The 27,171-nt window shown below is 43.5% G+C and overlaps 1 protein-coding gene across 1 annotated transcript in view; it reads right to left on the reverse strand.

The window, feature by feature from the left end:
* efl1 (elongation factor like GTPase 1) overlaps nt 1-27,171 on the reverse strand; it is a 438,901-nt gene that overhangs the window by 147,238 nt on the left and 264,492 nt on the right. The window contains exons 17-18 of the mRNA XM_084308272.1: nt 4,485-4,616; nt 2,958-3,105 (exon numbers count right to left, since the gene is read on the reverse strand). Coding sequence (XP_084164398.1) covers nt 2,958-3,105; nt 4,485-4,616 — 280 coding nt within the window. The remainder of the gene's footprint in view (nt 1-2,957; nt 3,106-4,484; nt 4,617-27,171) is intronic.

Below are 27,171 nucleotides of genomic sequence, written 5' to 3' on the forward strand. Positions count from 1 at the left end.
GCAGTGAGTGTTTGTTTAAAGTGAGTGTGTGCGTGTGGATGTGTGTGCTGTGTGCATTTGATGGTTGTTGCATAGTGTTTATTGTTCGTTGAGCAGCCTGATGGCCTGGGGATAGAAGCTTCTTCTGAGTCTTTCTGTGCTCGCCTTAAGACTCCGGTATCGCTTGCCTGACCGCAGCAGTTCAAAGAGGCAGTGTTCGGGTGGCTGGAGTCCTTGATGATTCTCTTAGCCTTCCCCTGCACCGCTTGTTGTAAATGTTCTGGAGGTGGGAAGCCCCCCTCCAATTGTGCGTTCGGCTGAACGTGTCACTCTTTGTAGTCTGCTACGGTCTTGTGCAGTGCTATTCCCAAACCAGGAGGTGATGTTGCCAGTCAGGATGCTCTCGATTGTACATGAGTAGAAGTTCCTAAGGATCTTCTGACTGACTTGGAACTTCCTTAGGCGCCTGAGGAAGTAGAGGCGTTGTCGTGCCTTCTTCACAACACTGTCAATGTGTGTGGTCCATGTCAAGTCCTCGGATATGTGGGCTCCGAGGTACTTGAAACTGTTCACTCTCTCAACCGGTGCCCCGTCGATGCTGAGGGGGCTGTAGTCCTTGACCCCGACCTCTGAAGTCCACAATCATCTCTTTGTTTTGCTGACGTTCAGGGAGAGGCAGTTCTCCTGACACCACTGTGACAGATTCTCTACCTCTTCCAGGTAGGCCTCTCGTCGTTGGCAGAGATCAGGCCCACCACTACTGTGTCATCAGCAAATTTGATGATTGTGTTGTAGTTCCGCTGTGCCACGCAGTCATGTGTGTACAGGGAGTAGAGAGGGGGCTCAGAACACAGCCCTGGGGGGGCCCCTATGTTGAGCGTGATGGATGAGGAGGTGCAGTTGCCTGCTCTTACCACCTCTCTCTCACACACACACACACACGCACACACTACGCAGTACGCACGTTCCGAGACTCGCGTGGCATTATGACTTGTCATAAGTGAATTGTATATAGAAACTCACCAAAATTTACTTGCACAACTGATTTAAAAAAAATCTACGAAAAGGGGGACCCCCCCCTTCACCCCCTCCCCATACAACTATACGTAGCAACCCTCGCACTGACCACGCCCCAAATGTGTCCTCCACCACTGACAACAAAGTTACGCCCTTGATTGTCCTGCAGTATGGTCGAATGTAACGATAAATGAAAATATTGCAAATGGTACAAAACAAGCAGCACAGTACAGAACTAATGTTGCAGCGATGCACAGTTGTTTAAGGCGATAGCGAGGGGGGGGCGTAGCGTGTAGGTCAGTGGCCAATCAGAGCGCAAAACGGGAACCCGGAAACACAACTGCGTTGGTAAAGCATACACGTGATGGGGACACCATATAGCTGCGAGTGCCGTCCTTCGGTTGAGACGCTAAACCGAGGTCCTGACTGAATCTCGGTCGTAAAGGTCCCATGCATTATAAATGTCATTTTTCAGTCTCTAGCATTGTATTATAGTAATAGGAGTTCGTATCAATGTGTTTTAGGTCTAAATACCATATTGGCGAATTCCTCCGTTTCAGCTCAGCCCCTTGTGCCTCTAGTAAATCGGGTCATTTTGATTTGAAGTCCCTGAGCACGTCACTGGGCGCTGTGGATAGACACAGTGATGCGATTGGCTCTGTGGTTGGGGCTAATGCCCGCCCCATTCTACCTAGACTGACTGTACACAGCGAAACCATTTCCTCAAACTCGAGAGGGAGAGAAAGGAAGAGAGGGGAGAGAGAGCACTTGGGGGGGGGGGGGAGGGGTACCTGCAGCGAGCACACACGCAAACGGGGAGATTGAAAGAAAGAAAAAAAAAAACAAGCTGCCGGCGGACTGTCTTTTTTTTCTCTCTCTCTCTCTCTCTCTCTCTCTCCCACCCCCTCCCTCTCTCGCTCTCTCTCTCTCTCTCTCCCACCCCCTCCCCCTCTCTCTCTCTCTCTCTCTCTCTCTTCTCTCTCTCTCTCTCTCTCTCTCTCTCTCTCTCTCTCTCTCTCTCTCTCTCTCTCTCTCTCTCTCTCTCTCTCTCTCTCTCTCTCTCTCTCTCTCTCTCTCTCTCTCTCTCTCTCTCTCTCTCTCTCTCTCTCTCTCTCTCTCTCTCTCTCTCTCTCTCTCTCTCTCTCTCTCTCTCTCTCTCTCTCTCTCTCTCTCTCTCTCTCTCTCTCTCTCTCTCTCTCTCTCTCCTCTCTCTCTCTCTCTCTCTCTCCCCCCTCCCTCCCTCCCTCTACCAGTGCAGACTGTGTGGCACTGTCACTCAAAGTGCTTATGGGCGGAGCCAGGCCATAACAGCCTGATTTCTAGAGGCTGAAAATGATGGGTTTGAGTACTTGATTAGAAATATAAAACAATGCATTTTTTTGAAAAAAAAACTTACAAATGTCTTCAATAGACCAACAGAATTGTGTAAAGTTGCCCAAATAGTGCTAGGAATAGCAATGCATAGCAGGACGCCTATCGCAAAGAGTAGGGGGTTCCCCGACGTTCCTGGCCAAATTCCCAATCAGGTCTCTGACATCAAGGCCACCTAATCATCCCTTCCCTTATTTGGTTGATATAAATCCCTGTCTCCTGAGCCATTCAGCCATTGTGTAGTGTGATGTGTGCCTGGTGTCAGTGTATGGCAGCCATTGAGCCTGCATAGCCCAATGTTGGGTGCTACCAGTGGTGGTGAAGGAGGCAATTTCCACCCTACATTGTAGGGAGCACTTTGAGTGTCTAGAAAAAAACTTTATATAAATTTAATGAATTATTATTATTATTATTATTATTATTATTATTATTATTATTATTATTAGATACTAATAATACTCCCGGTAGCTAAGTGTCCTTGAGCAAGACACTTAACCCTTACATTTGTATTGAATTGTAAAGCACTTTGGATAAAAGCGTTATATAAATGCAGTCAATTTACAGACACACATAAACACACAGTCTCCCACCTCTCCCGGAGGTCATCCAGGCAGCGCTGCAGGTGGACCTCTCCAGCTGTGACCAGAACATGTTCTCCCGTCTCCTGGATCAGAACCTCTGCACACGGGTCAGCCTGGTTCAGCAGCCTCATACCTCTCACCAGCTTAGGCATCTCACCTACAACACACACACAAAGCACATTGGTCATCAGTAGGAGGATCCATTACAAATATTCCCACCATCTACCTTGACCGACTGAATATAAAACAAATTATTTTATAATATAATAATTAATTAATTACACACCATATTACATGTTGCCATATTGCATGTTACCATCTTGCATGTTGCATGTTGCCATATTGCATGCTGCCATATTGCATGTTACCATCTTGCATGTTGCATGTTGCCATATTGCATGCTGCCATATTACATGTTGCCATATTGCATGTTTCATGTTGCCAGAGATCTTTTAACTTTCTTTACTTTTTACCTTACTTTGTATTTCTGTTTGCCGATTTAAGAGACCATTGAGGACTGTAGAATCGGATGTGGCGCGTTATCAATTGCACCGTTGTAGTTCATAAAAAAAGTCGTGGCTTTAAATCTGTGTACCTAGAACTGCACCCTGAGCGAGGGAACTGCACCCTGAGAGGGAGGTTTTCCCTGGGTGGGAGGTTCAAAGGGTCAAAGTGGGTATCAAACAGGAGGGAATACTGTCAAGTTTTAAACTGTGGATACCAAACAGAGAAGGTAAAGACAACTTTGAACTGTTGAACAGTAATCCAGAACTATTGTATTGCACTGTAAACATTTTTTTTTATCTATTCTATTCAACTATTTTATTGCACTGCACTATTGCACTATTTTACTCTGTCTATTTTATCTTACTCTTTTTATTATTGTCTAATCAAACCATAAACAATGTGGCCTGCTGGGATGTTAGATCGTACTGGGGTGTTATATATCAACAACAGACACATTGTGTATGAAACGTACTGGGGTGTTATATATCAACAACAGACACATTGTGTATGAAACGTACTGGGGTGTTATATATCAACAACAGAAACATTGTGTATGAAACGTACTGGGGTGTTATATATCAACAACAGAAACATTGTGTATGAAACGTACTGGGGTGTTATATATCAACAACAGACACATTGTGTATGAAACGTACTGGGGTGTTATATATCAACAACAGACACATTGTGTATGAAACGTACTGGGGTGTTATATATCAACAACAGACACATTGTGTATGAAACGTACTGGGGTGTTATATATCAACAACAGAAACATTGTGTATGAAACGTACTGGGGTGTTATATATCAACAACAGAAACATTGTGTATGAAACGTACTGGGGTGTTATATATCAACAACAGACACATTGTGTATGAAACGTACTGGGGTGTTATATATCAACAACAGACACATTGTGTATGAAACGTACTGGGGTGTTATATATCAACAGCATAAACAGTGTGTATGAAACGTACTGGGGTGTTATATGTACAACAGGAACAGTGTGTTTGTGATACGTTACGTACTGGGGTGTTTGGGCTCGATGGCCACCCGTACAATGGGCGTGGCCTCAAAGTTGAGCGGTATAAAGGGGGGGCAGGCTGCAGAGGTGGAGAGGGTGGCAGACTTGAACACACACTCCTCCAGACCCCCGATTCCTGAGGAGAAGAGAGGAGAGAGGAGCATAGAGAATACATCACTCTACTAAAAGAAACAGACTTATACAGTTGTTCAACTGAAAGATATTGTTTCGATGAAAACACATAACAATGACCAGCTAGTATTGTGTTTGTGTGTCAGTGTGCAATGTTCTCATGCAATGTAAACTGTGCAGTGTTCTCCTTAACATTTGGATTCCACTGGGTGGTCTTCACTGCAGCAATAGGTAGACAATAAATGTTTCTTGATTGCAGAGCACCTCTATACCTCAGACCCTCAGTCCTGCTCAAATGTCACAATGAGTGGTAGGGAGTGAAAATGGAACACCTCTGGTTTCACTCAGACAGCTAGAAAAACGAAATACGGCTGCTATGTGCGATTGTGAGCTATTGTACTCTCTCTCACTCTCTCTCATCTCTATCTGGTCTAGTTTATTAGAATGTAACAGTGCTTCTCCTTCCTCCTTAATGAGTAATAATCTCTCTCTCTCTCTCTCTCCTGCATTATATCTCTATCACCATCTCTCTCTCTCCTGCATTCTGTCTCTCTATCACCATCTCTCTCTCTCCTGCATTCTGTCTCTCTATCACCATCTCTCTCCTGCATTCTGTCTCTCTATCACCATCTATCTCTTCTCATTCTGTCTATCTCTCTGTATCCTCTCATTGGACCTCATTCTCAAACATTCACTCAGTCATTAGATTAGATGTATTGTCATTATACAGCACAAGTACAGTACAACGAAAAGAGGTTTGGCATATGCTATGTACAGATAATATTAGGGTTGGGTACCTTTCACATTTGAACCGATATCGGTACCTGTAAATCGATACCTTTTTTCGGTACTTTAGTCTCAAAAAATGTAATCTACCTACCTAAATTGTACAAATATTTTTCCAAACGTCAAATAATTTATTATAATTATTTATTTAGAACAATTTGTTCATATATAATATATAATATTGCAGCGAGCGTTGTCTGCATCTAGCTTTGTAAAGTGTAACAACACTTGTGTCCGCTTTCGGCTTGCCATTGCCCCGACTGCTTTGTTGTTGAATCAAGTCAAATCCTAGGTAAGCGTGTATTGTGCGTATATTGAATGTTGACATGAACGTGCAGCACACTTCATAGGTTTCGTGGTAAATTAAACGTTGACGTCATCAGACTTAAATATATATATATTTTTTTTACAGTTCCGAAATGTGGCACCGGCGGATCTTGTAACAGATTGCAGAATGGGTATAATACAGTACGGCTCAGTCAATACACACAATTGTTAAGGGGATGCAGACCCCTTGAATCTGCATCCCTAGATTCAAGGGGTGATTCAAGGGGTGTGAATCGGTACTCGGTAGTACCGACATGATTCGGTCGGTACCCTTAACACTTTGAGTGCCAACGACGAGAAATCTCGTTGTTCGCCGCCATGCATTGAGTGCCAACGACGAGAAATCTCGTTATTTAATCGTTATTGCTTTTATTAGCGATATCCATTCATTTTTCATCAATCCAGCCTCACGTTATCATTGGGACTGGCTCTGACCTCGAAAAGGGAAAATACCGCCCCCTATCGTCTCCCAGATGGTAATGCACCCATTGGATTGGACTCAATGGAAATGCATGGGGGAACAAAAACCCGGATTCCACATTTGACTTCTTAGGCATGTAACCCGAGACGATTGCATTCATTGGGGACCCTCAGAGCAGTGTCGAATATGTTTCGAGGTTGGATCGTTGGATCAATAAACGCGATCGATATTTGGAATGGCGATCAGGAATTGGAATAATCTTTTTGCAGAACATCTGATGTGAGGTAAGGAATATATTTTACCAGTCTTGGGGTAATCAGATGTTTTTTTTCACATATTCCACAACGTGTGTCCCCTATGTGTGTATATGACGTTAGCGCTGACCAGGTCATAGATAATCGATTTTTCAGCCCGCTTCTCTAGCGTGCATAAGTACACATATACTATCGATAATCTAGCGTTTATTTGAAAACGATTCATAAATCAGCCGGAAAAAGACAACGTGTTGTGTGTATTCCAGTAAATGGCTATTTCCGTGGAATCTTTTTTTTTCTTCTAGAAATTTCCAAAAACGTCAGTTTTTCAAAACGGTATAAAACGGAAATGTACAGATGAAAAAACAATCAGTTTTATACATGTTGACTGCAAGCAAGTCATTGATAAGCAACGGGCGTATTAGACACATAGCCATAATATAGAATATAGAAATAGCTCTGCGAAAATCATGAAATATCGGAAAATCAGTCCCAAAAGGCTGGCACTCAATGTGTTAAAAGTACCTGATCCCTAAAAGATATATATATATATAGTATCTACAGATATTTAAAGATAGTGGGAGAGAAAGATAGATATAGATAGAGAGCGAAAAGACACACACTCACATGCACATGCGCACGCACACACACACACGCGCGCGCACGCGCTGGCTGGGTGCAGCAGATGTAGACCTGTGCAGTGTGGCTCCTATGTAACATGAGACTGTAATTACTAGGAGGTGACTTGATCCCCAGGGGCCTTCCAGCCAACAAAGAACACTCTGACTGAAATAATAACTGCCCCAGCAGAACCCCGCCAGGCACCACTGACACAGTCTCTTAACACTCTTAACCACCAACACAACCAACCACCACTGACACACTGTCTCGTAACACTCTTAACCACCAACACAACCAGCCAACACTGACACACTGTCTCGTAACACAACACTCTTAACCACCAACACAACCAGCCACCACTGACACACTGTCTCTTAACACTCTTAACCACCAACACAACCAGCCACCACTGACACACTGTCTCGTAACACTCTTAACCACCAACACAACCAGCCACCACTGACACACTGTCTCGTAACACTCTTAACCACCAACACAACCAGCCACCACTGACACACTGTCTCGTAACACAACACTCTTAACCACCAACACAACCAGCCACCACTGAAACACTGTCTCTTAACACTCTTAACCACCAACACAACCAGCCACCACTGACACACTGTCTCGTAACACTCTTAACCACCAACACAACCAGCCACCACTGACACACTGTCTCGTAACACTCTTAACCACCAACACAACCAGCCACCACTGACACACTGTCTCTTAACACTCTTAACCACCAACACAACCAGCCACCACTGACACACTGTCTCGTAACACTCTTAACCACCAACACAACCAGCCACCACTGACACACTGTCTCTTAACACTCTTAACCACCAACACAACCAGCCACCACTGACACACTGTCTCGTAACACTCTTAACCACCAACACAACCAGCCACCACTGACACACTGTCTCGTAACACTCTTAACCACCAACACAACCAGCCACCACTGACACACTGTCTCGTAACACTCTTAACCACCAACACAACCAGCCACCACTGACACACTGTCTCGTAACACTCTTAACCACCAACACAACCAGCCACCACTGACACACTGTCTCTTAACACTCTTAACCACCAACACAACCAGCCACCGTGTGTACCGGATCTCCTCTCTGGTAAACAAGAATACCCTGAAGACTCTGGCAGGAGCACTCATTCAAGGGTACTACGACTATGCTTGCACTTCATGGTACCAAAGCACCTCAAAGGCACTAAAAACCAAACTACAAACATCTCAAAACAAACTAGTCAGACTACTGCTTGACCTGACTCCTAGAGCCCACCTCACCCCTGCCCACTTTGACAACCTATGATGGCTTAGAGTAGACGACAGAGTACAGCAACTTGCAATGGGCCTGGTCTACAAGATACACTACACGACCAAGGTACCCATGTACATGTCAAAATACTTCCCAAAGGTCAGTGAATACCACGATCACAACACCAGAGGGAGCTCCACAAATCATGTTAAACCCAGATTCGGCTCAAACAAGGGACTAAACACGTTTCGCAATTATGCCACATCAATGTGGAACGCCCTACCCAAAGCTGTAAAGGAATGTGAATCACTACCCACTTTCAAAAACACTCTCAAAGAACACCTACGGGAGACTGCAATTCGAAACTGGCCCCTACAAATGTCCTAACCCAGTTGTACAGTAAATTACTAAGTATATGGCTTTGTCAGTATTCCAATGTACAGTGACGTATAATATAACAGATAGGGCTACAGGATACAGACCCTCATCTGCACCGTTGTTTACACTGCTTACTTTTCTCATCTTTTCATATTCAGATTTAATTTGATTGCCTACAGTATATTATGTCTTTCTACTATTACCCTTCCCATACCTGTACCTCCCCTCCCCCCTCTTTCATGTTGCTATGGTGCCACAATTTCCCCAAGGGGATCAATAGAGGAATATTTAATATTATCTTATCTTATCCAGTCCTATATAGCACACCTCTAGTAAACACTGTTTGGACATGATAACAGGATACTAGCGATACCTGGGTCTTTCATTATAAATGTGGATAACTGAACTGGAGAACAGCGTTGATCTGAACAAAGCTTCTGAACTGGATAATACAAACCTCTGAATTGGAGAACAGCACTGATATTAGTCTGAACAAACCCTCTGAACTGGAGAACAAACCCTCTGAACTGGTCACAGACACTGATGTAAAACACACCAGTGAACAAACCTGAGAAAAGAGCAACACACTGACAAACACAAATAGTACAGCGGATAGCTGAATAATTGTGCACTTTTTCACAAAAGCATGAAACTTCTACCTTAGTAAGTTTATACCATGAGGTTTATTTTCAGATGTGGAGGGAAGTCAGATTTTACCTCTGAGGCCCGGGAGAGGTCAATTCCAAGATGGCCACCCAAAATATTAAAAAATTCATAACCTTGGAACCGAACACAGTAGAAAAACACTTAAGGTATCATTTCCTACCAACTTCAGGGTGCCCATTCTGTTGGTGATACATTTGAGACCAATAGCATTCAAGAAAATGCATTTAGATCAATTTGGAGGTCAAATTATGCAGATAAAGGGAGGTAAACAGTGCAAAAAGGTAGTTTATTTCCAAAATAATAACAGTAATAATGATTATAACAACAATAATGGCAATAATAATAATAATTATCATAAGTTATTTAAACTAATTTGTTATTTAACTTTTTTATATGTTTTTATTTTTTAACTGATTTATACATAATCTTTCATTGGTCATAAGGTCGCTTTACAAAACAAAAATCATCAAGGGACGGAGAAGCAGATAACTAAATATCTAAAATCTTAACAGTCCCCAGAACAGAAACAGAGATCTGTACACTTAAGTGCAGCTTTGACACAGGAGCACCATCCAGTACACCCTTTCTGGCAGTTGCAGCTGACCAGCTCATGGCAAGACTTTGCTGCTTCAGGGAGAGTGGTCCAGAGTGGCTGCCACCCAGTTGTTTCTTTTGTCCAGCCCCAGGCAGATGGCTCTGGCATCTCTGGATCCAGGACCAGGGACTGGTTCCAAATGTTGGCCTGATAGCAAGTCCGCTTGATGTGCTGTATGAGGGCGGCCTGGGTTGGAGGGATGTTCTCTAATGTCCTGGACTTCTGGGAGAAGAGCTGTTTCCTGGCGTCATTCACATACATGCTCTCACTGGTTCGGTCATACATAAGCACCACAAATCGTTCCAGAAGTACCCTTGAATCTTCACTGACCTCACTTGGCATGCACAGGAGTTCCTGGAAAGCATCAGTGACCTCTGGGAAAGACTTCCAAGTCTCCCAGGCACTCTTCTTTCCTCGGCCAGCAAATGCAGACACAGTGTCGCACCCAGTAGAAGCATGAAAGACAGGGAGAGTCAGACACTTGACTGGAGTCATTGTGGCAAACATTTGATGAATGGCAATGAACCGGAAACTCGACCCAACACCAAAGGAAACCCACAGTTCATCAGGAGCTATTCTGCTAAAAGAAGACACTGCCAAAACCACCACATCTGTGTCAACGGTGCGTATGGTCACTTTCCTACAACCCTTCTGCACAGCATCTGCCACATGCAGAAGAAGCCGAGTGTCAGCCTCCTCCTGCGTACATGGGGAAAGGCAGGCCACACATGAGTCAGCAGGAAAGCAGAGGACTCCAGTTCCATCTGTTGCGTACAGTTCCTTGCCCTGTGCTAGAGGCAGATGTACGGCTTCTTGTGTCAGGAAGGAAAACAACTCTGTTTTGTTTTCATCACACTGAAGGAAGTCTTTCCAGTTCTTGGGCATCAAAGTGAGGGGAGCCACTCTTTTCCTTGTGCCTTTCCCCCTCTTCTGTCTTGTGGAGGATTTCAGGCTGGCAGACAGGTATACATCCCAGACAAGGTCAACACGGGTGCTTACCTCTAGTTGAGCAGAGATGTATGGTGCAAACACTGTTTCACCATAATCCTGGAATGTTCTTGATGTCTTTGGATTCAGCATTTGAACTACAGCTGCACCATCTAGAATCACTGCATCAGACTCAGGGACACTTGTTTTCCAGCAGATTTGACTCCAGGCAGCTAAGTAGATCTGCTTTAACCCCAAACCGAAGATTTCCTCCAGTTGATAGAGCTGGAGGTGCTACCTGGTTTTCATGGGAAAATAAATGGTTGATGTCTCCATCTCGTGTTTGGCACGAGATGTACAGCCTTGAAAAAAAGTCCACAGTCACTTTTCAGTGCTGCAAGTTGTGCCTTCTCTTTTGACTTGACTTTGACAGGTGGCCTACTGAACAGTGGCAACTTGTTCTTTGGAAGTGTCTGTGTGAGAGGCGTTGTACACTTTTCCAGCCTTTGTGTCACAAACTCGGTGTACTGCTCCTCACCAAGGGTCTTGATCCTTCTCACAGTGTCGGCTACTTTGGTATCCATGATGTCTCTTGTGTCAATGACTAGAAGATCTTGGCTGTGTTCTTGAAATGGATTCTCCATCTCTTCCAGCACAGTCACAAGTGCCTTAACCTCCTTCAGGAATGCTGCTTGCACTGCAGGTTGCTGGTCATGGTGATGGTGTCTAGAGTCACTAGGTCCACGCTGTTGCTTTGTTGCTTGTTCTTCAAACACTTTAGTGATCCTAGCGATTTCTGGCCCTGCTATCATCCAGCGTCTGAGTGCTCCGGGATTGCTAGTCAGTCCAATAGCCCCACCAGAACCTTTGACCATGGCATTGTTTTGTTCATGGCACTGGTCAAGTGCCATGGCAGAAAACGTGTTTCTGGTTTTGTGCACCACAACATTTCCAGACCTGAATTCTGCTAGGACATCTGGGTGTCTTTCCGCAAGCGGCATCATGTCACGGATGTGTACGGGAAGCCATCTGCTGTAGTGTGTGTGTGATCAAGGGCGAACATCCAGGGCATGATCTGTGTCAGGGATTCCACATACAGCTGGAAGTTGCCTTCACAAATGGACCTGATGTACTGCAGGACGAGAAGCTGCAATGACAGGATCGTATGCCAGTAGTCAAAGTGAACACTGGCTTTTGCTCGCTCTATGCACCACTCCTCAAATGATAGACTGTCAGGTGGCATGGCATCTGTATCATCAGATATGCACTCTTCCTTGTATGCTTGTTCCAGGAGTGTAAAGAGGCTTGCAGCCGTGACCTGGTGTGCATGGCGGGTCTTGGTGACATGTTTGGCATGTATGAAAGAATTGGCTGTTCCAGAACTTGCAATGTCAGCTTGGACCAGGGCATTGGTCCAGCCACTGTCTTCTAGCCAGTCTACCAGCAACTTCAACATGGCCATTTCGATGTGTAGACCACCGAACATGATGACAAAGTGATCTTCTCCATGAGTGTCTGGCCAGGTCCACTGTACTTGTTTGGCAAGAGCATACAGTGGTTGGTCAGCAGTAAGGACAGGAATCTGACCAGGGTTCACATGTTGAACAGCTCTTTTGACGATTTCCATCGAGTGCCGAATCATTGCTACTGAATGTGCATTGTCAGGAAAGAGAGGCAATAGTGCGTTGATTGCTGCAGGAGGGATGGCGGCTTGGTGAGCATCAGCGTGGTAGGCAGACCATGATATCATGCCATCAATGGTAGACATTTCAACAGCTGTCTTGACTTTTCTGAGCCATGCATACTCATCCTCTGTGGTGGCTGTAGTAACCAGGAAGGTGGAAGGTATCACAGGATATTGTACAGGTGGCACACTGAATTCCTTTGTCCGGATGGTGGCTGGTGGCGCAATTGTGTAGGCTGATGGCAGAGGTGTTACTGACTTGGAAGAAGAGCCATCTTGACTAATCACTAGTACCCCACGATCAGTTCCGCTTTGTGTTTGGGACAGATGCTGCATAAGTGAGATTCCGGTGCCGTGGAAGGAATCTTTGGCTGTTGCAGAACTTGGATTATGGTCTATGTTGTTTACAGCTCCTGTTGTGAACAGTCCATGATGCAACTTTGGTGGGCACACAACATCTTCCATCCTAAATCGCTGGCAGGTGGGTTATATCATGGCATGTAATTCACTTCAGATAGCCAAGGTAGACTACTGTATATAAGTAGGCTACATAACTAAAGTCTCAACAACTAAATAACACACACACCCAAAGACCCCCTCAGAGCACAGTCATGTCCCAGTGTATCAGAGCATATCCATGGCCCAATGCATCAGAACCTGGTCATGTCCCAGTGTATCAGAGCACAGTCATGTCCCAGTGTATCAGAGCATAGCCATGGCCAAGTGTATCAGAACCTGGTCATGTCCCAGTGTATCAGAGCATAGTCATGTCCCAGTGTATCAGATCATAGCCATGTCCCAGTGTATCAGAGCATAGTCATGTCCCAGTGTATCAGAGCATAGTCATGTCCCAGTGTATCAGAGCATAGTCATGGCCCAGTGTATTAGAACATAGCCATGTCCCAGTGTATCAGATCATAGTCATGTCCCAGTGTATCAGAGCATAGCCATGTCCCAGTGTATCAGATCATAGTCATGTCCCAGTGTATCAGAGCATAGCCATGTCACAGTGTATCAGATCATAGCCATGTCCCAGTGTATCAGAGCATAGTCATGTCCCAGTGTATCAGAGCCATGTCCCAGTGTATCAGATCATAGTCATGCCCCAGTGTATCAGAGCATAGTCATGTCCCAGTGTATCAGATCATAGTCATGTCCCAGTGTATCAGAGCATAGCCATGTCCCAGTGCAAACACTCCTCTTTTCTACTCCCATCATCTCGTCGCATCTCCTCTCTTCCCCTCCCCAATCCTCGTGGAAGGGAAAACCCTGACCACGAGGACAAGCTAGCTTCGGCTAGTACAGGGGTCTCAAACTCGCGGCCCGCGGGCCAATTGCGGCCCGCGGGATGCTATTTTGCGGCCCCCTACTTGACATCAAAGTTTAGTGTTAATGCAGCCCGCGCGCAACTTGTTGCCGAGTCGTTGCACGAGTTGGAAGTTTTATTTATTTTATCACTTGTAGGCTACCATAGCGCAGGCTCATGACCGCAATGTTACGTTAGTGACTTGGTTGAAACGTGATTCCGGAGTGATACCAAGTAAAGTGGAAGGCAAATGCATCCTCGCTAAATCTCCTCTGCAAGCAGTGTTAAATATATTATTATTATGTGCGCCCTTGCTCATTTGTGTTCTACAGAGGGCGATGTAGTAAATCCAGTATGTGACGTCACTGACGTTTCCTTTCCATTCCTGTTCCGGTCTATTATTTGTCAATGATTGTTGTTGATATATATAGCGGCACTACGACCGCATCTCGCCCCGCCTGAGAAATAAATTATGCCTAATTATGCCTATGCTAAAGATGATCAATGAGTCAATTGAGTTCCATTCAATCGCCACCGCAACGCACTCCGTTTAACAGGTTATGGGCCCAGGAATGCCAGTCTAGAGCGACAAGGTGAATAGAATAATATACTAACTAAACCGGGAATGAAGACGGTACCGGGAGATTTCCGTGAACAGTGAAGACACGTCACGGAGTTTCTACAAGCCGCAACCGAACGTTTGGATATAGTAAACTCTGAAGAAACGTGAAAATGGCTGTAGCAGGAACAATACACCAGCAGATTATATTCGATGGAAAAGAAGATAGATATGATCTGTGGGAGAAGAGATTCCTTAGCCGTTTACACATTCTGAAGCTAAAAGACACGATTTTTCGAGCGCCCATTGGTGAAGCTGCATTAGCTGCAGACGCAGCGAGGAATGCAGACTGTTACGCCCAATTAGTGAATGCGCTAGACGATAAGAGCCTTTCATTGATAAAACATGATGCGGCCGGTGATGGGAGGAAAGCCCTGCAATTATTGAGGGAGCATTATTCGGGAAAAAGCAAGCCCAGGATTCTAAACCTGTACACATCATTGACCACCATACAAATGGAAGACAATGAGACTGTGACTGATTACATGATAAGGGCTGAGAATATAATTTCAGCTCTTCGTGATGCAGGAGAGAACATGAGTGATGGGCTGCTTGTAGCCACTATTCTGAATGGATTACCAGACTCATTTAGGCCACTAGCTGTCCATGTAACACAGAATGAGGACAATGTTACATTCAAAGACTGCAAGAGAAGACTAAGAGTCTATGAAGAGTCTGAGAAAATGAGGACAACTGGCACTGCATATACGGACAGTGTGATGAAGACTAGCACAAGGCAAAGCAAACAAGGCACCAAGACATAATAGATGGGGAAGCCACTCTGACATGTTACAGGTGTGGAGAAAGCGGACACACCCGAAACAGGTGCACCCGAAAAGTGTGGTGCAGTCACTGCAAGAGCAACACACACACAGAGTCCCTGTGCAGGAAAAAGGGAAAAGAAGGAGCAAGAAAGGTCGCAGAGGTGGACACCGACGACGACGATCAATGCTTCATGGCCAAGCATGCAAACAACGAGAGGCCGTCAGCCAACGTGAGGAAAAAGGGGATCATGGTGGACGCCGGAGCGACATCCCACATGGTGAATGATATTGCCAAGTTCAAGAGCTTTGACAACACATTCCAGCCTGACACCCACTCAATGGAGCTGGCAGATGGGACCAAGTGCAGTGGGTTGGCACAACGCAGAGGAACGGCGCTGATCTACCTACTAGACAACGAGGGACGGCAACAAAGAGCACAGCTACAGGATGCACTGTATATGCCGACGTATCCACATGACATATTCTCAGTGGCAAGAGCAACCAATTCAGGAGCAACGGTGACTTTTAAAAAGGGGGACAGCCACATGATCGCCAAGAAGGGCAACAGGTTTGACCTCCATGAAAGTGGTAATCTGTTTTATTTGCCAACTGTTCAGAAAAAATTTGATACATGCAATATATCTTGGCATAACTTGGCATGAAATATTGGGTCATTGCAATTATGAGGATGTACAAAAGTTACTGGGTGTGGTAAAAGGTATGGAGATAAGAGGTAGTGCAGTCAGGCCAGCACAGCTGTGTGAAATATGTACAAAAGGTAAATTCACCCAGACAAGGAATAGGGAGCCAGACAGAAAGGCTACAGAACCTTTACAGATGGTCCACACTGATTTAGCCGGTCCCATGAGAACCCCAAGCTTAGAAGGTCATAAGTATGCACAGTCTTTTACAGACTCAGGTGCCATGACTGTGTATTCTCTCAAATCCAAAAGTGATGCAGTACACGCCACAGAGAGGTACTTGGCAGACTCAGCCCCTTATGGAAAAGTGAAATGTTTACGATCTGATAATGGAGGTGAATTTACAAGCAAGGAATTCAAAGCACGGTTAACCAAAAATAGGATTAAGCATGAGACATCTGCACCCTATTCACCTCACCAAAATGGCACAGCAGAGAGAGGTTGGCGAACCCTCTATGAAATGGGCAGGTGTATGCTGTTAGACAGTAAGTTGCCAGACAAGCTGTGGAGTTATGCTGTACAGACGGCAGCCTATGTGAGAAACAGGTGCTACGGTAGACGCACAAAGAAGACACCATATGAGATGCTCACAGGCAAGAAACCAAACATGTCCAAACTTCAGAAATTCGAATCTGTATGTTTTGCCTACACACAAGAGAAAGGGAAGTTAGATCCCAGATGTGAGCAGGGTCTTTTTATTGGCTATGACAAAAACAGCCCAGCTTATCTTGTGTACTATCCAGACACAGAGAAGGTCAGAAAACACAGGTTAGTGAAGTTCACAAATGAGACAGCCAAAGAAAAAGAAACACAGACACATGGATCACACATTGAATATCTGGACAGAGATGCACAGTTACACCCCAGGATCCTTGAAAATGAGGGAAATGATGATGAAGAAATGGAAAATGCATCAGGTCAAAGTGTTCAAAGTGATGTTTCTGAGGCTAAATGTGAACAGCCTAGCACTGAGTGTCAGGGTAGAAGGTACCCACCTAGAGTTAGGAGAAAGCCAGTGTACCTTCAGGATTATGTGACTGAGGATACAGCAGACAGACTGATAACATGTGTAGACTCTTGTTATAGAGCAGTTTGTGACATACCACAAAATTACCAGGATGCCATAAGCTCAACCAAGTCACATCTGTGGGTAGACGCAATGAATGATGAAATACGGTCACTGAAAGAGAATGACACATTCAAGATCACCCAGTTGCCACCAGGCAAAAAGGTAGTGGGGGCGAGGTGGGTCTATGCTCTCAAGAGTGATACTGATGGATCAGACAAATGTAAAGCAAGATTTGTGGCAAAAGTTTACAGCCAAAAGCAAGGTATTGACTACGAGGAAACATTCTCACCTACAGTTGACATGACAACGGTTAGAGTGGTCATGCAAAAGGAAGTGCAGGAAGATTTATTTTTACATCAATTGGATGTCAAAACTGCATACCTGCATGCACCAATTGATTGTGAGGTCTATGTGGAACAACCTGAAGGTTATGAGATAAAGTCAGAAACAGGAGAAAAGCTAGTATGCAAATTACAGAAATCCCTATACGGTCTAAAGCAGTCAGGCAGAAACTGGAATGCTCTGTTACATGCATATCTCTCTGAGAATGGTTTTGAACAAAATCCTGCTGATCACTGCCAATACACAAGGGAAAAACAAAATGAAAAAGTGATTCTAATTGTATTTGTTGATGATTTAATCATTGCTGGTAACAATGAGGAGGTTGTGAAAGGTGTCAAAATGATGCTTGCTGAGAGGTTTAAAATGAAGGATCTGGACAAATTAAAACATTTTCTAGGGATAGATTTTAACCAGTCAGAGGGTCAAGTCACAATGTCACAACAGAGGTATGTGAACAAAATCCTCTCCAGATTTGGAATGCAAGAGTGTAGGTCCAGAGAGACCCCATGTGAATCAAAACTTGAATACACAGAAAATGCAGAAAGATTTGGAGACCCAGGATGTATAGAGAGGCAGTGGGAAGTTTGATCTATTTGGCTACATGCACTAGACCAGATTTAAGTTTTGTAGTCAGTAAACTTTCCCAGCATCTTTCTGAACCAAGTGAAGAGCATTGGAACACTGTAAAACATGTGTTCAGGTATCTTAAGGGTACAACAGACCGTGGCTTATGTTTTAAAAAGAATGATACAGGTGAACTAGGCCTAATAGTCCACAGTGATGCTGACTGGGCATCAGACGTTGTAGACAGACGTAGTACCACAGGGTATTGTGCCAGTCTAAGTGAGAGAAGCTCTCTCATTTCATGGAAGAGTAGAAGACAACCAACAGTTGCACTTTCTACCTGCGAGGCAGAATACATGGCCTTAGCATCAGCCATACAGGAGTGTATGTATTTGCAACAGCTACTCAAGGGTATTGATGGATGTCAGTATGCACAAACCAAGGTTTATGATGATAACCAAGGAGCTATTGCACTAGCCAGGAATCCTGTAAACAGGCAAAGATGTAAACATATTGATATAAAATATCACTTCATAAGAGAAACTGTGAATAGTGGGAGGATATGTTTGGAATATTGTCCTACTGACAACATGATTGCTGATGTGATGACAAAACCAGCCACTAAGCTACAACTGAAGAAGTTTGCTCAGTATTTGTTTGGCACTTAGTTAGAGTGAAAGAAAAGCATGGATGTGCCTATATGTTTTTTTTTGTTGTTGTTTATTTTGTATTGAAGGCCAAAGAGGGAGAATATATATATATATATATTTTTGTTTTGTACCACAATAAGCTAAGTTCGAGTGGGGGTGTTAAATATATTATTATTATTATGTGCGCCCTTGCTCATTTGTGTTCTACAGAGGGCGATGTAGTAAATCCAGTATGTGACGTCACTGACGTTTCCTTTCCATTCCTGTTCCGGTCTATTATTTGTCAATGATTGTTGTTGATATATATAGCGGCACTACGACCGCATCTCGCCCCGCCTGAGAAATAAATATGCCTACGAGGCTAAAGATGATCAATGAGTCAATTGAGTTCCATTCAATCGCCACCGCAACGCACTCCGTTTAACAAGCAGTGCTCTGCATGTCCGGCTGCACTGCCACTGTCTGTCTGTCTGTGTCTGTGTACGGGTCTGGTCCAATCACATTCAGCGTCCCGTCAGAGTTTCTCCCCCCCCACCCACAGTCTGCAAATCAGAGGCAGAGTAGGGGAGTAGGGCGGGTCTTCACGGAATGCGTGTTGTCTCTTTCAGTCCGAGTCAGAGCAGAGAGTTGACAGCGCATCTACAGTAGCCTTGCCCCCAGTTTTATCTCCGTGAGATAAATGTAGCTAGTTTCGCCAGCTGGCAGGCAGCAGAAAAATATGGGATCTTCAAAGATGGCCAGTAAAAGAAAAGTCGACTGCAATTCAAAGGTGAATGGACTGAAAAACATGCGTTCATCCTGAGTCCAGCACCAAACCAATGTGACTAATATGCCAATAAACGGTAGCTCTTGTGAAGAGTGGCAATATGAAACGCCACTACGAAACAAAACAGTTATTTTGATGCAATCTTCCCTCAAAATTCAGTGCTAAGAACCACACAAATAAATGGAATGAAATCATCATATCAAGCTGCAAGCAGAATTATTGTTAAACCTATGTCACAACGAGAAAAAGCAACCATGGGTGACATGGGTGTTTGCTAAATACAAGAAGCCATTCTCTCTCTCTGATACATAATAAAATAATGTATGACTGAAGTGATGGAGACCATGTTTGAAGGCAAACAAAAGCAAATCCCCCTCAGATCGCACAGCAACCAGAATAACTGAAATACTGGCTGGTGATTTGATTAAACAGCTTTGTGATAGAATAAAAAAAAATACACAGTGCAATTCCATAGCTGCATGTGGATGAGTCCACTGACACCACTGAGAAGCCTATTTTCTGAAGAACCGTTCATGTTCTGAATAACTGTTCATGTTCTGAAATGTTATTGCTAAATATTGAGAAGATTGGATCAGTTGTACTTTTTTTTGGAATACTTGAAACCCTTTTTTTGTGGAATATTTGATGCGGCCCAGCCTCACCCAGACCCCTGGGCTAGTAGAAGATTGCTACCGGCTAACAGATCAGGTTTCGGCTAGTGAGCTAGGCCGTAACAACCGAGACCTACAGATAGTGTCCTTTTATTTAAATTGAAGGCGATTGGGTTTAGTGGGTCAGCGTTGAACTGGGTCACCTCATATCTATCAGGCAGGTCTCAGATGGTAGATGTAAACGGGACCTACTCCTCAGCCAAGGCGATCACCTGTGGGGTGCCTCAAGGGAGTGTCCTGGGGCCTCTCTTCTTTCTCATTTACATACATGATATGAAGAATGCCTGTTCATCAGACCTTTTTCTTTATGCGGATGACTCAGCCATTCTGGTCTCCCATAAGGACTTGGCAGTATAGTGGAGAGGACCCTTAGTGAGGAGCTATCAAATGTGCAGACATGGCTGTCAGATAACAAACTATCTCTTCATCTAGGAAAAACAGAGGCCATCCTGTTCGGATCAAAGAAACGGCTTGGTAAAGAAATTGAAATGAAGGTAAGAGTAGGTGAGAAGCAAACAACAAACAAGGATTCTGTAGTATATCTAGGCTGCATACTGGACAAACATCTTACAGGAGAGGCCATGGCTAAAAAAGCCCACACTAAAATCTGCCAGAAAACGAAATTCCCAGCTAGACAAGGAAAACTACTGGACTAGGCAACACTTAAAATGCTAGCGGGCACATTAGTACAAAGTCACTTTGACTATGCTGCCACCTCCTGGTTTAGTGGCGCTCCACAGGTCCTGAAAAACAAACTTCAGACAGCTCAAAACAAATTAATGAGAGTAGTCCTTAAGCTACCTCCACACACTCACCTAGGGCCAACTTTCTTTAGACAACTAAACTGGCTTCCGGTCAATAAAAGGGTAATTCACATCAAATTAGGTCTCACACACAAGATAGTTCAAAATACAGGTCCGAAATATCTATCTAATTATTTTAATCGATTCCATGACAATCATTCATACTCCACTAGAAGGAGCAGTACGGATTTTATTCTGCCAAAATTTTACTCCCTAATGGGCACAAATACTTGTTTATATTCTGCAGCACTGGAGTGGAACAAGCTTCCAGTGGCCCTGAAAAACATCGAAGAGGGGGGACGTTTTAGACGTGCCACAAATAAATGGCTAGCCAGTGAAGTATAGAATAGCCACGTCTAGGAAGGAGAGGGTAGGGAGTGTTTTTGTATGGGGTTGCTATATGTTTTATTATGATGCTCTGTTTTTTATTATGATGATCTATGTTTTATTATGATGATCTATGTTTTTATTATGATGCTCTGTTTTAGTATGTTTTATTATGATGCTCTATGTTTTATGATGTCTGTCCATGTCCAAAATCAGGGACCATGATGGAAATAAGTGCTTGCACTTTCTCATGTTTTTATCCCTTGGATGCTGTATTTTACTCCACAATAAAAATCAATCAATCAATCAAGATAGAAGTTATTAATCTAGTTTCTTCACCTTTTAAAGACTTTCAATTTGTTTCATTTTGTACAAGACCTTTTGTTTATGAAAATAAACATCCCACAGAGAAAATTATTATAGATAATTATTTTGCCCGGACGCATCAAACGGGGTGATACAGTAGGTGACATTCAGTAAGATAACCATCAGCAACAAACACAACACAGAGACTTCACGGAACAGCAGAATGCAGGTTGATAAGGCTGGAAACACTCTAATCTAACCCCCCCCCCACACACACACATGCACGCGATATAGAGATAGAGAGAAATAGGGATATATATATATATATATATATATATATATATATATATACATGGGGGTATAGAGAGAGACATATACAAATAAAAAGAGAGAACAGGGACATGAATAGAGCAAAGATGAATATAGATGATAGAGCAAAAGAAAGATAGGAAAGGCATGGTTGCTATTGGGATGAAGGTAGATAAACATAAAGAGAGAGAGATATATAGATAGAGATAGAGATAGAGACAGATAGAGATAAGAGAGCGAGAGAGATAGAGATATATAAAAGACGGCTAATCATATCTATAAGGCCACTCAGAGTATTGAGAGTGACTGAGAGAGAACAGTATGGTAATTGATTATACTGTATGATAATTAATGATATATTATGGTAATTGGTTATACAATATGGTAATTGATGATACAGTAGAGTCAGTGATGATACAGGATGACAATTGATGATACAGTATGATAATTGATGATACATTAGAGCAATTGATTATGTGGTAGAGTAATTGATGATACAGTAAGGTAATTGATGATGCATTATGGTAATTGATTATATTATGGCCATTGGTGAGGTGATACAGTATGTAATTAGTGATACAGTATGATAATTGATGATACATTATGGTAATGTATGGTACAGTAGAGTAATTGAAAAAAAGAGTAATTGATACAGTATGGTCATTGATGATACAGTAGATTAATTGATACAGTATGGTAATTGATGATATATTATGGTAATTTATGACACAGTATGGTAAACAATGCTCCATGGATTGCTATGACAAAGCAGACCATGCAATGGTTCAATGAGGTGCACAGGGCTCCAATCGTATAGCAAATAGTCAGACTCAGCACAGCAACTATCTTCAAAGTAAAATGTAAATCAATGCGTGTGACTTTAAACCACAGATCTACTTCTAACATGTGTATTGATTGGAGGGCACTGCTAAACGTGCAGTGGAAAGTGCTGGGCAGCTTGGTGGTTTTCTTACCATCTCAGTACTAGAAGTGCCTCATGAATGGGGCCATTGTGCTGAGAGCATAATCAATTCCTCAAGGAAACAGAAATCAAGCTGCTCTTGTGAGCTGGTCAACTCTAACTGTACACTGAGTAGTAACTAGGTTACTGGACAACTCTACCTGTGCACAGAGTAGTAACTAGGTTAGTGGTCAACTCTACCTGTACACAGAGTAGTAACTAGGTTACTGGTCAACTCTACCTGTACACAGAGTAGTAACTAGGTTAGTGGTCAACTCTATCTGTATACAGAGTAGTAACTCGATTAGTGGTCAACTCTACCTGTATACAGAGTAGTAACTAGGTCACTGGTCAACTCTACCTGAATACAGGGTAGTAACTAGGTTACTGGTCAACTATACCTGTATACAGAGTAGTAACTAGGTTACTGGTCAACTCTACCTGTATACAGAGTAGTAACTAGGTTAGTGGTCAACTATACCTGTATACAGAGTAGTAACTAGGTCACTGGCCAACTCTACCTGTATACAGGGTAGTAACTAGGTTACTGGTCAACTCTATCTGTATACAGAGTCGTAACTAGGTTACTGGTCAACTCTACCTGTATACAGAGTAGTAACTAGGTTAGTGGTCAACTCTACATGTATACAGAGTAGTAACTCAGCTTGTGACTGCAACTTGTTCCTGTCCGTGGACGACTCAGCTCTGCTGGTTTCTGACAGGGACAAGTTGCAGGTTGAAAAAGCCCTCAGCTCTGAACTCGGCAGAATCTGGACCTGGCTCGCTGATAACAAACTATCATTACACCTGGGTAAAACAGAGTCCATTCTCTTTGGATCAAATAACAAACTCAGCAACAACGGCTTCTCTGTTACAGTGGGTGACAATATTGTCACAAGGGAAAGATGAAATTACATACATGGGTTCCATCCTAGAGGCAAATCTTTCCTGTGACAAAATGGCAACCAATGTAATATTAAGTCAACCAACGAACAAGATTCTTGTACCGGATCTCCTCTCTGGTAAACAAGAATACCCTAAAGAGGTACTATGACTATGCTTGCACGTCATGGTACCAACGCCCTCAATGGCACTAAAAACAAGATTACAAACATCACAAAACAAACTGGTCAGTATTTTTTCGCTTTATGTGTTTGGTGCAATTTGCGCCGGACATTGTGAATTTGGAGTGTTTTTGGACGAGGTTAATTTACATAGAAAGGGGAACATGTTCCGCCTATATTACCTAATTTTAAATACGCGCAAAGAGCACCGGACGCAATGCTGATGGAACACAGTTACCACCTCATTTCACCCGTTGTGCCTCATCTGTGAATAGCAAACTGTGTTTCAGAGCTAATCCCTTTGTGAATTCGCACCCCAGAGTTGTGGTAATGTACCTACCGACGACGGCTGGGGTATATCCCGTACTGAGGGGTGTGGGCTCTGGGGTGAGTAATTTTCAGGTAAAAAATACTAGACCATCGTGGGTTTGAGTCCCTGTGATCATAAATCACAAAAGCTATAGTAAGTTAAAAGGATGTGCATCAGTGATAATGGTAAATGACTGCTTTTTTATATAGCGATTTTATCAAAATCGCTTTACAATTTGTTACTCACACATTCACTCACACATTCACACACCGACGGCGGAGGCAACCATGCAAGGTGCCAACCTGCTCATCGGGAGCAATTAGGGGTTAAGTGTCTTGCTCAAGGACACATCGACACGCTGCCCGGGAGGAGCGGGAATCGGACCGGGAACCTCCGGATTGCCAGACGACTGCTCTACCTCCCGAGCCACTGTCGCCCCTAATCAATCAAACCGTAAACAAAGAGGTCTATTAACTCATTCAGCGCCAGAGGGCGCTGTGTACTGTGTGGTTGAAAGGCCAACGCTTTAAAGTATAGGAATACGTGGCGGTGTTTGCAGGGCTATAACTATATTATAGCTATGGATAAAATACTATTGCCCATTTGACATCGAGTATCTATCGTTCAATATGTGAAAAAGAAAAAAAATGTCATCCATACATTCCCCTTTTATACCGTGGTGAATATAAGTATGGTTTTAGGGTAATTCATGGGATGCTGGTAATAGCCCCCAACGTGTATTATACTAAATGCATTGGCGTTCCGTCCCTACACACGCTACAATAAAAAAATCAAATGCATATGATGGGTATTATGTTCCATCATGAATGCATGAAAGGGTGGGGGGGGGGGGGGTTGTTTTTTTAATGCTTTGATCGTCACCAACGGAATACGTTATGGACTAGCGTTACACACATATGCTCGGATCACAATGAAGGCATGCTTTGATCAACGCAAGATTTATATCATATAGCCCTTACCTTGACTAGGACCTGCCCCAAAAAGAATATTCCAATTATCTGATTGCGAGTCCCAGTATTGGTGTCGATTGTGTCGCCAACATAATCCGCCATACATCGTCCATCTGGAGGATTTGACGCTCCTCAAGCCGATCGGGACAACTGCTCCCCTTGCCCGACATGGACAAGTCCGCCCGGACCAATATAAGCGACGCACAGCCCAAGACACAGAGTTTGAAAGGATGTGCAATACCGGCCGCATCCTATCAGGTGGCGGTATTGAACTTGATAACACCAGGCTCCCTGGATGGATAATGAATGGAAATATCGAATAAAAGAAAAAACTGCCAAAACCCGACTATACTCGGGTCTGGCGCTGACCGTTCTGCAAGTTAACCCGACTATCATCGGGTCTTGTGCGGAAAGTGTTAAGATGTTAGATCCTAATATGAAAAAATATGTGATTTAATGTTATATGCCTTACCTTGACTTTGTCTATTTAGCTGTATTTTATACTTCTTTTATGTCTGTACTTTATGCATTGCTCTTGATCTGCCAATTCTTTCTCTACTGCTGTGAATACTGTGAGCTGCAATTCTTGTATGACAGGTGGTATACAAATAAAGATTATTATTTATCTGCCGAAGAGATCCAAAAAATTATAATGGAGCTGAATGGCACTCAAAGCTCCAAAAACATATTTCCAGAAATCATGACCCCATTACTGAAGATAAGCCACAGATGATAAGTAGAACATAGTTCCTACATGAAACTGATCATAACAAGGTCTGTGGATTATCCTCAGTAACCGAGTCATGATGTCTGGTAAATAAACGTTGCTTTTGAGTTTTTGAAATGTATTTTTAATTTGAGCACCACAATCCATTCAGCTCCATTGTATTGGAGTGACAGCAGACATCTCTACGGCATATATCTCCAAAACTAAGCGAATCACATCAGTCACACTATCTGGGTGGATAGATAGCACTCTGGGTAAGGGGGGGGGGGGGGGTATGTTTGTTTATTTGTATTTTGGGTGAACTGCCCTTTAACCCTTTCTCCGCCGATGACGCTTCAATACCGCCACCTCGTGGCCGATCGACGAGTTGCCAAAACCGGAAGTGGCCGGAAGTGCTTAGTCCGTCCCCTATTCCGTCCGGCCACTCGCTATCGCTCGCGGGACTCTTAGCCAGACACCGTGTATATCAATCCGTTGCCATAACTCAATAAACAACATGATTGGATGTATATTAGTATTATACAAACCGGAACTGGATCACCTAGATCAACATCACATAACTGGGATCTGTTTGCGCCAGTGTGATCGCCCAACGGTAAGAGGGAGCTGCCGTGAGTTTCAGCGTTTTTGATTATTATTATCCATACAAACTGCTCTGATCTATATATCACCCATACTACATGAATCATTTAACGTCGGCCATTGAATTATAAACGACCCCCCCCCCCCCCCCCCCCCTCCGGTCACCAGCAGATGACCAGTCATGACGTTTAGGATCATGTACAGTTGACATTTTTAATATAACGTTGATTGGTATCAAACTGCATTTGATGATCTAATATATGCATTTATGGCTATATCTCACGTTCTATGAAATACAGCAGAAAACGATAAAAACATATTTATACTCTGGACGGTATTTTAGTATGAATGTGTGAATGAAAAAGTAAAACGTTCCTACATCCTGAACGATAGATAATTGATGTTGAATGGGCCATAGTAATGTCAATTTAAAAAGTTATAGCCCTGCAAAGAAGGTGAACATCTCCATAGACAAATAGTGCTGGCAGAGAGGCTACAAGGATGGATATAAGCTCCGGCAGAGAATGGGTTAAATATGGTTTAAATTAATCACAATATCTGACAAAAGGCTTGGGATCACACATTACCATGGTAACCAGGGGCCCTGCGGCAGATCCACCGGATGGCTCATGGATATACACCAGTCTAAGTGGAAAATAATGCATTTTCAATCATTGTCAACACAAAATGTGAATTTTTTTTACCAAATGAATCACTCTGTGCTGTCTGTAATGTACCAGTGATTTCAAATATGAACCATGCATGACTGATTCCTAGAAAACAGATGCCTCACCGGGGGCGACAGTGG

The sequence above is a fragment of the Notolepis coatsorum genome, assembly GCF_963971535.1.
Source record: "Notolepis coatsorum genome assembly, chromosome: 2".
NCBI lineage: Eukaryota > Metazoa > Chordata > Actinopteri > Aulopiformes > Paralepididae > Notolepis > Notolepis coatsorum.